The sequence below is a fragment of the Populus alba genome, chromosome 3 (genome assembly GCF_005239225.2).
Source record: "Populus alba chromosome 3, ASM523922v2, whole genome shotgun sequence".
Classification (NCBI taxonomy): Eukaryota; Viridiplantae; Streptophyta; class Magnoliopsida; order Malpighiales; family Salicaceae; genus Populus; species Populus alba.
Window position 1 is genome coordinate 10,967,838 of NC_133286.1, and position 16,091 is coordinate 10,983,928.

The 16,091-nt window shown below is 29.7% G+C and overlaps 1 protein-coding gene across 1 annotated transcript; it reads right to left on the bottom strand.

The window, feature by feature from the left end:
• Positions 1–14,714: 14,714 nt before the first annotated feature.
• Positions 14,715–15,621, bottom strand: LOC118038007 (auxin-responsive protein SAUR78-like). Its single transcript, XM_035044235.2, has one exon. The coding sequence runs from the start codon at positions 15,424–15,426 to the stop codon at positions 15,049–15,051; it is 378 nt and encodes a 125-aa protein (XP_034900126.1). The 5' UTR covers positions 15,427–15,621; the 3' UTR covers positions 14,715–15,048.
• Positions 15,622–16,091: the final 470 nt, after the last annotated feature.

The following is a 16,091-nucleotide window of genomic DNA, read 5'->3' on the forward strand; positions in this document are numbered from 1 at the left end:
AATATATTGAGAACCGGTATGGCTTGATTTTTTTTGTAACTGGAAAATCTAATCTCTTAGTCATTTTTTACTGTATTACTAAACAAGGTGTTAGTTACTTGTCTAGATGTTTTGTATTTTCAAAAGAAAAAATAATGTGAGCATCACATTAAGAAACAATGACCAACAAAAAAAAAAAATGAAAACATAAAGTCATAGTAGCAATTTTTCATTGAAATTTGCAATCACGGACCCGAGGGGTTTTGGTGATCAAAATAAATGACAATCTCAGCCTAATTACAACAAGAACAAACCTGCCAAAATAGAACAGTAGGCATGAGTTAAAGGTTTTCATTTTCTAAACAGTTAAGAAACACAAAATGAGAGTTTGAATTGTCTAGAAAACTTGAAAAGATAACAACACATTTGAAAAAAAATAAAAAAGCATTAACCAAAACCAATAACTAACAAATAGAGGCAACATAGTAAAAAAAAAAAGACTAAAGCATGGGAGATGAAGGTTATTTGTAACAACCTCTCAAGTTTCAACAAGGGAGATAACGAAAGAGATAGATGGAATGAGAGAGATAAACATTTGGCAATTGTTTTCAACGGGAAAAAGGAGAATTTTTAGGGTTAGTGAAATTGGGTCAATTAGTTTTCTATTTATACCTTTTTTTTTTAAGTGGGTTTACAACTTACATTGGGTTTGGTTTGAATTACCCGGTTTCCATTTCTAAAACCAAAACCAAATCGGACTGAGTTAGTTTTATGATTTTTAAATTGGTTTGATTTTTTTTTTTTTTTTTGGTTTTAGTTAATTATTTATTGGTTTTAACAGTTTAATCGATTGGTTGGTTTTTTTCAACACCCCTAGTTATAAGGCATATACACTAATAATGCACTCAAGGTTAAGTGCATGATGCTTGGAGTTGAGCAAAGGCTAGGTTCAAGACGTCGTAGATTAAGACCAGTGTGATTGAGGATTAAATCGAGTTTGAATAAAGGATAAGACCACATCTTGTAACTTTAAATAGCATAAACATCAATCCCACTAATTTTGAGTATCCAATTTATACTAAATGCATTTTTGAAAAATAAAATAAAAAATACCTAACCAAATAGTTTTTTTAATTGAAAATAAAAAAAAATAAGAATGAAAAATGAAAATAATATCAAACAATTCTTCAAGATCTCCCAACAGTTCTTTAAAGATATCTCCTTCTAGTGATGCATCTAAGCTTATCTCCTTCTAGTGGTGGATTTGAACTTTGGGGCAGGATTTAGTATCCTGTATTCCAAGGTTGCATTGTATCTATGGACTTTTTAACCCTTTTGGTACTTCATGATTATAAAATATTTTTAATTTATTTAAAAATGATTTTTTGTTTTAGAAAGAAACAAAAGAAGGTGAGACATCATAGACATCCATACAAATTAAAAATTTCCATGGACCCTTTCTTCCATTTGGTTTTTTTGTACAAAATGAGTACATAATTTATACACCCCAGCTAGCCTTAGTTTTGATTACTAGCTTACATTTTGAACCACGAAATGAGTACTCATCTCTGTATGAACAAGCATAAACCAAACTATGTCGCTTGAACATCCAAATCTGGATACCTAAAAGTTCTCTCAATTTTTATCATTTCATTGGTTGATAATCTCTAGTAGCTTTGATCAAGACGAGTACAAAGTTTCATCATAAAATAGTGTTATAAATAAGTGGTTGGAGGTTCAAAAATAATTGATTCATGGCGTCAACTTTATAGCCACAACATGTAGCTTTTATAAATGAATTATTAATGGTGTCTCTTTCACTTAGATGATAAAATTATCATTGATCAACATTTGGCAAGTATACTTAACATAAGAATGCACGTCTTTATATCAAATTACAAGAATTGGAAACTAATCAACATTTGGCAATGGGAGTGGGAGTGATAGAGAAAAAGCTGAGCAAATTAATCGAAGCTCGAGGGATCAAGAGACTAGGAGGTACCATTACTTCATTGCCACCTAAACGTTATGTTCCCATTTACGTAGGGTTTTACAATGATACCAAGTGATTCATTGTTCATACAAAAGCATTTGGTTAGGCAGAGTTCTTGGAGCTTCTGTATAGATCAGCCGAAGAATATGGTTTCGATAATGAAGGAATTCTAAGGATTGCATATGAAGCAAGGGATTTCGAGGAGTTGATGATCATTAGGGCTAAGGGAAAGGTTATTTCGGTTAAATCCGTCTAATATATCTCTGGATATATCATTGCCGGCAACTATTTTGCTCATTGGGGATAGATGAATGGTGTTATTATGGGCTGTAAATGGCTCGATGGCTTCTTCAGCTTGGGAAGCACTACTCTGAGATTGTGTACATAGATTCCTTCTATGATCATATATGAATTTACTATTTTTCAAGCATTATCATTGTAGGATTTTTTTTGTCTTGCTTTTATTTTGACTTTTGGTTAGATTGATAGAATTAACCAGAGTAATTTTGAGCAAGGAGATGGACAAGAATTGGCAATTTGTTGTCGTCCCTAAGTTTAGGTTTCTAGGTGATTTGACGATCATTTGCCTAATTGATACAGAAGAGTTAGGTGATTTGGTGCTAATCACTATGTATCCTAGATGACTAGATACTGGCAAGCAAAGAGCAAGATCTTGGCCTTGAATTGGGTTAGGATAATTTGTGGGTTTCTTTTTTTTTTTTTTAAAAAAAAATGGTGTTGTTGTTCGTTTTTAATTACTAATGCATAATTTATGAATAGTTTATTTTCTTTGTAAGCAGAAGGATTAGGTATTTATTATTTTGATGCCAAAATGGGAAGTCAATATATATATATATATATGAAAATGAAATTTTCCTGTTAAATTAAGGTCGATTTTTAATAAAATAAAATCTTTTGTCTAAGTACACTACTTAGATTGTTAAGATTTATTATTATTATTTATGATAACTTCGTATTGTCCTAGTCTTTAGGGATTTATTCAATTAAACAAATACTTCGTATTGTCCTAGTCTTTTAGAGATTTATTCAGTTAAACAAATCGTGGTTTAATGGTTATAGAAAGTGGTCCTTGTTGTCCTATTCTGATGTAAAGCCTATATATAGGCCTTTTCTTTATCAATAATATAATTTTCACCGTTCAAATTGCTTTTTCTCTTTTTTGTTTCTTAATGTAGTGACAGTGGTATCAGAGTTTGGTTAATAAGATAAAGAGAAAAAAGTTTCTAAACAGTGAGTCTTCAAAATAGTCAAAAAATAGTAGTAGTTTTTTCTCTTCATCTTTTGCAGCAGTAGCTTTTTCTCCTTTTCGTTCTCTGCAGGTCACGATGGCATCAGATTCAAATTTTATGCAAGCAACGATCCCACGTTTTGATGGTCACTATGACCCTTGGAGTATGCTAATGAAGAACTTCCTTCGGTCAAAAGAATATTGAATGATTATTGAATCTGGAATTGAAGAACCAGCATCAAATGCAGCTTAGACAGATGCCCAGAAAACAGAGTTGGAAGCAAGAAAGCTCAAAAATTTAAAGGCAAAAAGTTATGCTTTTCAGGCAATTGATCATCCCATCTTGGAAACAATTCTTAACAAAGAAACTTCCAAGGATATATCGGACTCCATGAAGAAAAAATATCAAAGCTCTAATAAAGTAAAGCGTGCACAGCTTCAAGTCTTAAGACGTGATTTTGAGACACTACAAATGAAAGTTGAAGAATCTGTCACCAACTACTGTGCCAGGACTATGGAGATAACCAACAAAATGAGATTTCATGGTGAGAAGATGGACGATGGTATCATTGTTGAAAAATATTGCGTTCATTGGCACCAAAATTTGATTATGTTGTATGTTCAATTGAAGAATCAAAAGACATAAATGCACTATTTATTGATGAATTACAAAACTCCTTACTAGTCCATGAACAAAAGATGAACCGAAGTTCAAATACAGATGAGCAAGCTTTAAAGGCTTTTACCTTTACTCAGTTCACAAATTCTGGAGGAAGGGTAGAGGTAGAGGTAAAGAAAGTGGAGGTAAAGGCAATAAAGATGACAGCAGATAATTTTTTAAGGCCAATAATGATAAACATCAAAGCAGAGGCAGAGGACAGGTTCAACACTTTGACAAATCCAAGGTAGAGTGTTTTAGATGTCATAAATATGGACATTATCATTATGAATGTTATGTTAGGCTGCCTAATGACAAAGAAAAGGGAGAGCAATTGCATTTTTCCAAAAAGAAGTGGAAACTTTGTTGATGGCTGTTGAATCTAATCAGAAGCCAGAGTCTAATGTTTGGTATGTGGATACAAGCTAGAGTAATCACATGTGTGGATGTAAGTCTTCTTTTTCTTATTTAAATGAAGACTTTCATTCTGTCATAAGTTTTGGTGATTGTTCCACTGTGAATGCAATAGGAAAAGGTGATATTGAGATAAGAACCAAAAATGGTTTTGTTGAAACAATTTCTGATGTTCTTTACGTTCCTGACTTGAAAAGTAATTTATTGAGTGCTGTCAATTACAAGAAAAAGGTTATGTGATAACTATTCAAAATGGTGTTTGTGAAATATATGATCCTTCAAGAGGAGTAATAGTTGTTGTTCAGATAAGTTCAAATAGGTTGTTTCCATTGAAGATAATAGCATCTCAACCTTGTTTAATGGCTGAAATAAAAGACCCTTCATGGCTTTGGCATTTTCGTTATGGCCACTTGAGTTTTAGCGGATTAAAGACTCTTCAACAAAAAGATATGGTGACAGGGCTCCTTAAAATTCACATCCCTTCCCAAATTTGTGAAGAATGAGTTGTTAGCAAACAACATTGCTTTCAATTCCCTAAAGGAAAGTCATGGAGAGCAAAACATGTCCTAGAGCTGGTACATTCTGACATTTGTGGGCTGATAAATCCATCTTCTAATAGAGGTAAAAGATATTTAATTACCTTTATTGATGATTTTACTCGGAAAACTTGGGTTTATTTTTTACAACACAAATCAGAGCTTTTTATGTATTTAAAAGCTTCAAGGCTCATGTGCAGAATGAAATAGGAAAGACTGTTAAAACCCTTCGAACAGATCGTGGTGGAGAATATTGCTCAACCGAATTTGAAGCTTTTTATGCAAATCATGGCATTCGAAGGGAACTTACAGCTGCTTATACACCACAACAGAATGGTGTATCAGAGAGAAAAAAAAATAGAACCATTCTTAATATGTGAGAAGCTTATTAGCAAGAGGGAACATTCCAAAGAATTTTTTGCCATAGGCAGTAAATTGGAGCATCCATGTGTTAAACAGAAGTCTTACCTTTTTTGTTCAGAACAGGACACCCGAGGTAGCTTGGAGTGGGTGAAAACCAGATGTAGATCACTTCAAAATTTTTGGTTACATTGCTTATGCACATGTTCCGGATGAGAAAAGAAAAAAGCTTGATGATAAGGGTGAAAAATGTGTCTTTCTTCGCATTAGTAAATGTTCCAAGGTTTATAAATTGTTCAATCCACTCACAAAAAGGATTGTGACCAGCTGAGATGTTGTATTTAATGAGGAAAACACTTGGGATTGGAATAGGCAGCAGCCTACATAAGTTATTTTTTACACTGATTCTGAAAATGAGCCAACTCTAGTACCTATTATGCCTAACAATTCATCAAAAACAACCCCAACAACTGCTGAAATTTTGCCAATAGCAACCACTGTTGCAACAACTCGATCTCTTCCTACCCCAACAGCTGCTGATATTTTACCAACAGCAACAGAAGCTATTATTGCAGCAACTCCATCTCTTCCTCGTATTCGAAAAAGGCCTGCATGGATGAAAGATTATAAGGTAACTGGAATTGAAGATCCTACAACCTTTGAAAGTTTTGTCAAAGAAGAAAAATAGAGGAGGGCGATGGATGATGAAATTGATGCCATTGGAAGAAATGACATTTGGGAGTTGACTGATCTTCCGAAAGGGCACAAAACCATTGGTGTCAAGTAGGTTTTCAAAACAAAGTAACAAAAAATGGTGAAGTTGATAAGTATAAGGCACGTTTGGTAGTTAAGGGATATAAGCAAGAATATAAGATTGATTATACAGAAGTTTTTGCTCCTGTTGCAAGACATGATACAATCAGATTGGTGATTGTATTAGCAGCGCAAAACTTGTGGCCTATTTTCCAGTTGGATGTCAAATCGGTATTCTTGCATGGAAACTTGGAAGAACAGGTATTTGTATAGCAACCTCTTGGTCATGTTAGGATCGGAAATGAACATAAATTTTATAGATTAAAGAAAGCTCTTTATGGGTTAAAAAAAAGCTCCATAAGCTTGGTATAGTCGCATTGAGACTTACTTTGTAAAAGAAGGCTTTCATAAATGTCCATATGAGCACACATTATTTGTTAAAATTAGAGATAAAGGGAAATTGCTCATTGTTTGCTTATATGTAGATGATCTTATATTTACTAGAAATGATTTTGTCATGTTTAAGGAATTAAAAAAATCTATGATGATTGAATTTGAAATGTCTGATCTTGGTATGATGCATTAATTTCTTGGCATAAAAATAGTGCAATCTGTTAATGAGATTTTTATTTCTCAAAAGAAGTATATGCAAGATATTTTAGACAGGTTTCATATGAAGGATTGCAATCCTGTTAGCACTCCAACTAAATTTGACTTAAAGCTAAACAAAGATCAAGAAGGGAAGAAGGTGGACAACATACTTTACAAGCAAATTGTTGGCAGTTTGATGTATTTAACTGCAACAAGACTAGACATAATGTATTATGTGAGCTTAATCAATAGGTATATGGAGAATCCAACAGAAATGCATTTGTTAGCAGCCGAGAGGATCCTTTGTTACTTGCAAGGAACTAGAGATTTTGGGCTGTTTATAAGAAGGGTGAAAAGTTAGAGTTGTTTGGGTTTACTAACAGTGATTATACAGGAGATCAAGATGACAGAAGAAGCACTTCGGGTTATGTTTTTATGTTGGGCACAAGTGTTGTTTCATAGTCTTCTAAGAAGCACCAAATTGTCACTTTATCAACTACAGAAGCTGAATTTATTGCTGCCATAGCTTGTGCTTGTCAAGCTATTTGGTTAAGAAGAATTCTTAAAGAACTACAGTTCCAGCAAATTAAGGCTACTACAGTTTTTTGTGATAACAACTCAGCGATTAAACTCTCCAAGAATCCAATGCTACATAGAAGAAGCAAGCATATCGATGTGAGATATTATTTTTTAAGAGATCTCAAGAATGATGGAACAATCAAACTGGTTTATTTTCGTAGTGAAGACCAAGTTGCAAATATACAAACCAAACCTCTCAAATTTGCTACATTTGTGAAATTGCGTTGTGTACTTGGAGTTTATTCATGTTCTGCAGTGAACAACTTTGTAAAGGGTTGATTTTTCTTTTTAAACTGATATCTGCAAATTTCAGTTTAAGAGGGGATGTTAAGATTTATTATTATTATTTATGATAACTTTGTATTGTCCTAGTCTTTAGGGATTTATTCAGTTAAACAAATCATGGTTTAATGGTTATAGTAAGTGGTCCTTGTTGTCCTATTCTATAGGAGTAGTGGTTAAAGGAATGTTGTGATGTAAAGCCTATATATAGGCCTTTTCTTTATCAATAATATAATTTCTTCTTTCACCGTTCAAATTACTTTTTCTTTTTTTTGTTTCTCAATGTAGTGACATAGATCACATATCTTCTGTCACAAATTGGTGCCTGATCGCAAAGGTGATTGATTGAAAATGATGTAGATGGATATTATTAATGGTATTTTTGAGATTGTGGTAGCGGTGGTGGGTTAAAGTGTTTTTTTACTTAGAATTGCATCAAAATAAAGTTTTTTTATTTTTTAAAATTTATTTTTAATATGAACACATCAAAACAATTAAAAAAACATATAAAAAAATTATTTTAAATAAAAAAATCAAAATTTAAAAGAACACGGTTTGGATCATGTTTTTAATTAGAGTCTAAGTGTGCGATGAAGAGGCTACAATACAACTGTTTTTTTTATGATGATTTAAAAGAATAAAAAAATTAATTTTTAGTATTTTTAAATTGATTTGATGCATCAAAAATAAATTTTAAAAATTATTTTAATATATTTTTAAATAAAAAAAAAAACAGCCAATATCAAACTATCAAGTACAAAAACACCAAGCAAATATGAATAAACAAACAACACGAGTCTTGACAGATTACCAAAGATTGCAGCTGGCAGACCACTAGCTGTCATTTCGAAGAGCAACAAGTTCATGAACATAAAAATTGTGCACAGAGATGCGTCCAATCCAAGAGGCATGCAAATTCACACAACTTTGTCCCGAGTTTTGCTGCCAACTAGGTGGCAAAAGGCGAACCCCGTGGGCTCGGCCAGCGGTAAACACACTACCGAGCTGTGAGCACACAGATTATCGACCGCCAGCTCGTCCTGGTGCTTCGAGGCGAGCCCCTTATTAATTAACATCATCGTCTTCTTACCAGCTGGACATGAGACAACATCAGCCCATGTCTCCTTAAGCTATGTCTTTCCGCTTTCATGCCTTCAAGGGGTCTTTTTCACCTTTTGCGACCACACTGTAAAAATCGATCCAATAATATTCAGCTCGTTTATTGGAAATCGTGCACTATTTCAAAGTTTCAGTGTTTGTCATTTTGTATTTTTTAAAGCAAATTAAATTAATTTTTTTTTGTTTTAAATCATTTTAATACAGTAATATTAAAAATAAATTTAACTTGAATCAGCAATTCAACCTACTTTATTTTGTTTGCAATGAAGGAGACAAAATGACATCGTTTTTTAATGTTTTTTCTTTTGAATTAATTTTTTAGCTTGTTTAATATTAAACTTTACCCAAATTAAACCCCTGTCTTTTTATTGCCAGTGAATGTGTTTGAGAATTTGTTATCTTCTCCTAACACCTCCAGTAACTTTGATTCACTTATATACATCTCAATTAATTTTTTATAATTTTAAAAATTAATAATTATATAAAAATTAATAATTTTAAAGTTTATAAAATTTGAATTGATAATCTTTAAAAAATAAATTTAAAATTTAACCAATTAAATTACATTTTTTAATATTTATGTTGGATGTTTTTTTTTTAAAAAATAAGTGGTATATATCCTAAAGAAAACGTGATTAAAATAAAGGGAAGCTGGATTCCTTACCACTCCCACTTGAAACAAATTCATATAGTAAAATCTAATTTTTTTAATGACTATAATTTTATAATGAACTTTATATATTTTGATGATATTATCTCATATGCTTATCAGTAAAAAAAAAATCAATTAATTAAAAGTATAGAAACGAACTTACAGTAACTTCTTTTTCACATATAATGATGAGAATACTTCTCAAGACATAAAAAAAAAAAATTTGAAAAACCTATAGAAGTGAAAAATTAATTTAGAAAAAATAGATGAAAAAAATAGAAAATATATTATAAAATCCAGAAAAAAAATGAAAAAAAAAAAAAAAACACGTGCACAACACAATGAGAAATGAAACAAAATGAGTTTCTATGTCGGTAATACAACTTTTGCAATGGCCCGGCTTTATCAAAACTTTCATTTATTTCTTATGTTTTTTTAATTTTATTTCAAGATTTTTCAAAATTAATTATTGATATAGTGCTTTATCTAGTGAGACACATCTCCAACATAAAAAAAATAAAAAAATTAATAATTAAAGGACATACAAGTTAGAATATATATCAATTGATTGTTTTTCCTCCAATAAGTGAGAAAATATTATATAAAGATTCATTAACGGATAACCCTTTACAACAAAAGCAAAGCCCGTTTCATAATGTAATTATGATTGTTTTTTAAAATATTTTTTATTTGAAAATATATTAAAATATTTTTTTATTTTTTTGAAATTATTTTTGATATCAGCACATCAAAATAATCTAAAAATACTAAAAATATATTAATTTAAAATAAAACAAAAAACTTAAAAAAATTAATTTTTCTTTTAAAATACAAAAACAAATAAGAATGCATAATATATTTTTTTGTTTAGAAAAATTACCAACCACATATAATAACAACAACGACATCTTCGTCGAGTATATTAATAATAATCAAGCTGCTAGTGAATGCTAAAAGAAGCATATCTCTAACAACCCAATCATTTCATTTATATTATAACCTTTATTAACTCTTGATGAAGTTCAACAAACTTATTCACATTTTAGTACTTTTCGTTCACATGCATGTAAAATATAATAACAATTACTTTTCAATATATTTTCAATAATTATTATAACTTTTCTCCAGGGAGTCGCAGATGTGACAAAGAACATTAATTTGTTATTGTTTTTCTGTACAAGCATTGGAAAGCAACCCGTCCACTTTGAAGAATTTTATATTGCTTAAAAAATAATTAATTATATCTTATAGTTATTTTTTTGGATTTATTTTAAAAAAAAATAAAATTCATGATTCACTAAAAGTTATAAGAATATTTCAATCTAAAATTTCTTTCTTTTAATTATATTTATTTCTTTTTTAAAGTGAGGTCACAAAATAATTAATAAAATACCACTAATTATTCTCTAATCAGAGAAGGAAAAGAAGGAAGATGAGAGAGAGAGAAATGGATGGTTGCTGGTGAAATAACGCTAATGACAGTCTAAAAAAAACGAGTGTTTTCATCTCGTTGTCTTGATTAGCCCTTCATTAGTATGATAATTTAATTTGAGCTGGACCAACTAAAATTTAAATATTGTAAGAGACTAAGATTTTATTTGGTATGATCTAGCCTTCGAAATTTATTTGACTTACTTTTTAGCTTTCAAGTCAAGCTAAAATAATAAATATTTTTTATTAGAAATAACTTTTTATTTTAAATTAAAGCAAAATTTTATTATAAAATCGAGTCATTTTTTTAGGTTATGAATTTTAATTATAATATTTTTTTTTAAAAAAAATAATCAATTTCTATCCAATATACTTTTAACTTAAATTAATTCTATCTTAAGTTATTTATATATAAAAAAATAGATTTTCAATTATAACTTAAAATTAAAAGTTAATTTTCATATGTAAAACATCTAAACTGACTCTAAAGTTATTTATAATCTCTTTTCTTGTACTTGCGATAGTTATTGAAGTAATGTGTGAGAAACTAAATTAAAATGCAGTATTAACAAAATGTTAGATCGATTGGTGATTTCACTGTAAAAATTATTATTGTTCTTTGTTTTTAATTTTACTATGAATTAAAATAGTATATATTTTTTATATTTTTATTTTAATCATTAAACATTTTCCCCTTCTATTTAATCCTTTTAAGAACAGATTAAAGCTCAATTGCTTTTAAGCTTTTAACTTGTCAAGGAAGAGTGAGATTAAAAAAAACAGGATCAAATGAAAAATTAAGTAAAATAAGTGGCGATTTAGTAAGACAAGTTCACTTTGATCATATACTTTTTAATTAATAAATGATTGGTCCTTTAGTTGTCATAAATGCAATTTTTATACCAATTTTTATTTCTCTTATTTTTCAATCTTTTTTTATTACGAGGAGAGACAGGGTCACTATATTTTATCTTAGAAAAAGGAATTCATAATTGACATCGATTTTGATTACCAAATTGATCAATCATGGTGTGAATGAGTTTTTTTTTTATAAAAAAAAGTTTTATTTAGGTGTTACTTTTTCTTCTTTTTCTTGAAAAGGTATATCTGTCAGCAAAAAGATTTCTAAACTCAGTTTTATTTGGGATTTGTGAGTTATTTTTTGGGTTCTTTAAGCCTATAAATAGGTTTGTCAAGGTATCTAGGATGTTTCGGTTAAAAACAAGTTGAAAATAGGTTTTTTAGAGAGAGAAAAAAACCCAAAAAACCAATCCAACAACCCTCTAGTTACCGATTTTGCAAACAACACACGCTGGATTTTTATTTTAAAAAATAAAAAAAAATATAAAACCAAGCTCATGTTCGTGGGTTGGGCTGGAAAGCACGTGTGTATAGGCTCTATTTTTTAGAAGGCTAAGCCCACGAGCCTAGACTTCTTTTAGCATTTTTTTTAAAAACATTATTTTATATTTAGATAAAAAATAAATTTAATAAAAAATCATAATATCCAGTTGAGTCTATGACCCAATTAATAGGTTTGATGGGTTAATCCATAAAGTTCAGGTTGATTCAATATTTTATTGTCTGAATATATGTTTAAAAAAATATGTCTTATTGAGTTTTTTTTTTAAAGCATTTGGTTTATTTTGAATTTGTCTTTATGATGTATTTTTTTTTCCTATGGTATTCATCGTTCAAAATTGATTTTTGCATGTTTGTCATGATCTTATGATCTAGATTGCGAGTGTAGCAGGTTGACTTGGGTTGCCCTAGGATACTTCAGTATGTCATTATGTCAATATTGTTTTAGGTCATTTTGTAGATTTTGTATTCCGTTATTTTGTTTTCTTCCATTTTTATTCTTTAGCTTTTTTAAAATAAAAGAATCCTATTGTGCATCCTAGAATTAGGTAACAAAATAAATTTAAAAAAAAAAAACTAAACTCATTGGCTTTATAGGTTAAACTTTGAAACCTTGGTCGATTAGATATATTGTTGTGTCAATTATTTTTTTAAAAAAAATGTAATGCAAATTTTTTCTTAAAGCATTTGGTTTATTTTGAATTAGTCTTCATGACATATTTTATTTTTGTTTTTATAGGATTAATTGTTTTTCATTTTCTTTTTATAGTGTTTTTAGCCATTTTGATTTTTAAAAAAACCCAAACTATATTATTATTGATCATCTGGTTTGTCGGGTTTAATGATATTGTAAAACAATTTCCTCCAATCTTAACATTTTTTTATGTATTTTTTTAAAATAATCTTACTCATGATGAAGTGTCAATCAATGGACTAATTAAAAAAAAAAAGAGATAATGTTTTTATTTTACACCACCTTACAAAACATTATTTATTATAATTTTTTTTTTTGCTTTTAATATTTTCTTTGTGAGTAAAACTATATTTTACCAATTATTTTTGGATATATTAAATAAATCAAGTCATATCATATTAATTTTTATATGATTTAATTTTTGTTTCTACTAGACATTTACAATAACTAAATGTTTCGTTGTTCATTAAAAAAAAAAATGATCCGGCTGGTAAATTTACATTACGAAAATGATTTTAAAAATACAAAAGATCAATGAGAAATCTTAAAGATACTCGTTTCCATTAATAGGTGCAAAAGGAGGGGGGCCAATAACGTGGAAAGATCCTAATGACTGTCACATCCATAGATCACAATCCAAAATTCCAAATCCATCCATCCAAAATTCCAAACATTTAATTACATATTTAATAATATTAAATATTTTAAAATTAACTAACTTCAATTGTTTTTTTATTTTATTGTAAGCATTTTAGCTCTCAACTTGCATAGATCTTAATTAAATTATTTAGCAGTTCTATTTATTTTTTTAAAAAGCTATACCATGTGTTCATAACCCGTTTCTTATCCTTAATCTTGTTACGTGTTTTTCAAAATTAGTTTTTAGATCCAATTTAATTTTGGTATTTAATTTAATTTTTATTATAATGATAATAAAAAAGAAAAAAAAAAGTGAAATAACAAGAAAAAAAAAAAAAAAAAAACAAGGGAGGTGGATGCGTGGTTCTCTTGCCTCCTTGGGCATGGTGCATGGAACGACGCGTTGAAAGTAAAATGATAGTGTGCACGTGCTGACCATGCGTGGGGCTGTTTCATTCTTTTCCAGCAATTTTCTTCCTATTCCAACTAACTCTGATGACCTGTAAAGGAGCTCAATTTTGATCCCATACATGATCTATTTATTGATCAAATAATGTTTTTGACTTTTTTTTGTTAAATTTCAAAATGCAAATGTATGTTTATGTTGTGTTGTTTTGAATGATTTCGTGATTTATTCATGATTTTCTATTCATGTTTGTTTATGTTCATTTATATTAGTTGGTTGAAATATTTGTTGTTATTTATGATGGTTATTGCTGATAAAATAATTAATTTATAGTGAGATAATTAAAGAAAAAAATAAAAAAATCCAGTCTCTTTTAATTATTATTTTGAATCTTGTCCCCATAATTCAAAATGTGAAGCCAAAATCTCTAATCACTATCCCTGAAAATTTTACCTCTAATAAATATACATGTATTTAGTTTAGGCAAAATATTAGTATATATGTAGAATATGTAGTTATATCATTAAAATTAAACAATGCAATTTATCTAAGATGAGATATTTTTAAGTGATTTTTTTTTCTCTTTAGCATAATCAACCTCTTACTAAAAAGTCTTTGAAAACTAATTAAAATTCCTAGTAATTATAAAATTAGATGGAGATTCATTTTTTTTTTTTTTATCTTTTTCACATAATCATATCGTTGAGATGTTGTCGGACAAAAAATGTTTTGGTTATTGTTTCTCTTTCACTAATGCTTTTATATGATATTTGTGTATTTTTCAAAGAAAAAAAATCATTTCTTAAGAACTTATTTAGTTTCTTAATTAAAGAAAATATTTAATTTTAAGTCATGTCTTTAATATTAATTTTAATTTGTATGAGCGCATTTGAGAGTATATTATTGGTTGTGGTTTAAAGTGGTTTTTCTTGAAAATATATTAAAATAATATTTTTTATTTTTAAAAAATTATTTTTTATATTAGTATATTAAAATGATAAAAAAAAAAAAAAAAAAAAAAAGCAAGGGAGACAATCACTTGAATTCATGACCTAAGACCTTTCTGTGTCTGTGTGTAGCTCATCACAGATGCAGTAAGGAAAATGTGCATATGCATGACAATTTTGATTTAACATAATGATAATAATTAGTAAACAATCCTAACAAGTTACTTATAATAGAAGAAAAATAAGAACCCTAGCTAATTAATCAACTTGTTTAACAACATAATTCAGCATTAAACAAATTGGTTAATCCTCACAATGAAGTTAAACTAGTACAGTACTTCATTATTTTCCTTTGCCTGCCTCTAATATCATTTACTAGCTACAGAAAACTTTTACCATCGCCATCAGCAAGTGTAATAGAATTCAGCAAGCTCCTCCATGGACCCCAACTGAGAGCCACCACTCTCAATCATCCACAGCAAGTGCTCAAACAAGACAACCTCACAGGCAACGGCAACTTCTTGATTATCCTCGTCGCCAAAACCAGCGCCTGACCTGTCTATTAGTTCTTGAAAGAGAGGATGGCAAATGACATCGGAGCTCAGGAGATATCTCCTCCTTGACTTTCCAACATAGACCGCATGAAGCTCCTTTGAAATCTTGCCATCGATACGATCGTTGTCAGCAGCAGCAATGGAGCTATTTGTGCGGACTATCTTGGTGAAAGATGGCAACCTCTTTATGGCAGACCTGAGCTTCGTCAACTTGGAAGTCTTTGCCATTTATATCTGTGTCTTTGCTTTTCTCCGTGTCTGAAGAAATGGAAAGGCAGAGAATTTTGGAGAGAAGAAATGAAGGGTGTTTTTTTTTTTTTTTTTTTTGAAAAAAGGAGGAATTGGCGAGGAGAAAGAGAAGGGAAGGTTCCTCCTATATAAGAGAACTGGCTGGAGGAGGGAGAAGAGGAGCGGGCAAGGCATAGACGTGCATGGCCCACTGTTTGATACATACCAGCTAAGAAAGAGAAATATTTGTAAGTTGCAAAACCACTTGCTGCTTTGTTTTGGCCTTTGGTGGGTGCTTTTGGTCGAGAAATTATCCTTCTTTTCCTTTCCTTTTCTATCACATTATATATTACCAATTCTGTCCTGACTGGATGATGTATATAGCTCGTATTTCTTAAAAACTCGGGTTATTCTAATTTAAAAAAAAAAAACTTGGCTAAAATATTTCGAATTTACTTCATCTGCTCTGTTTCGAGTAGAGGGAAATTAGTGAATCTGTTCGTGTTCTATATCTGTTCGAAATCGTAGTTTTCAGCTTTTAATTTCTCAAGAGAATATTAACAAGTTTACAAGAATGATACCAACCCAGTATGCTTCGAAATTAAAAATATTTAATTAAAAAAAACAAAAGACAAATGTTTTTTTAGATCCACAGCAAAACATGT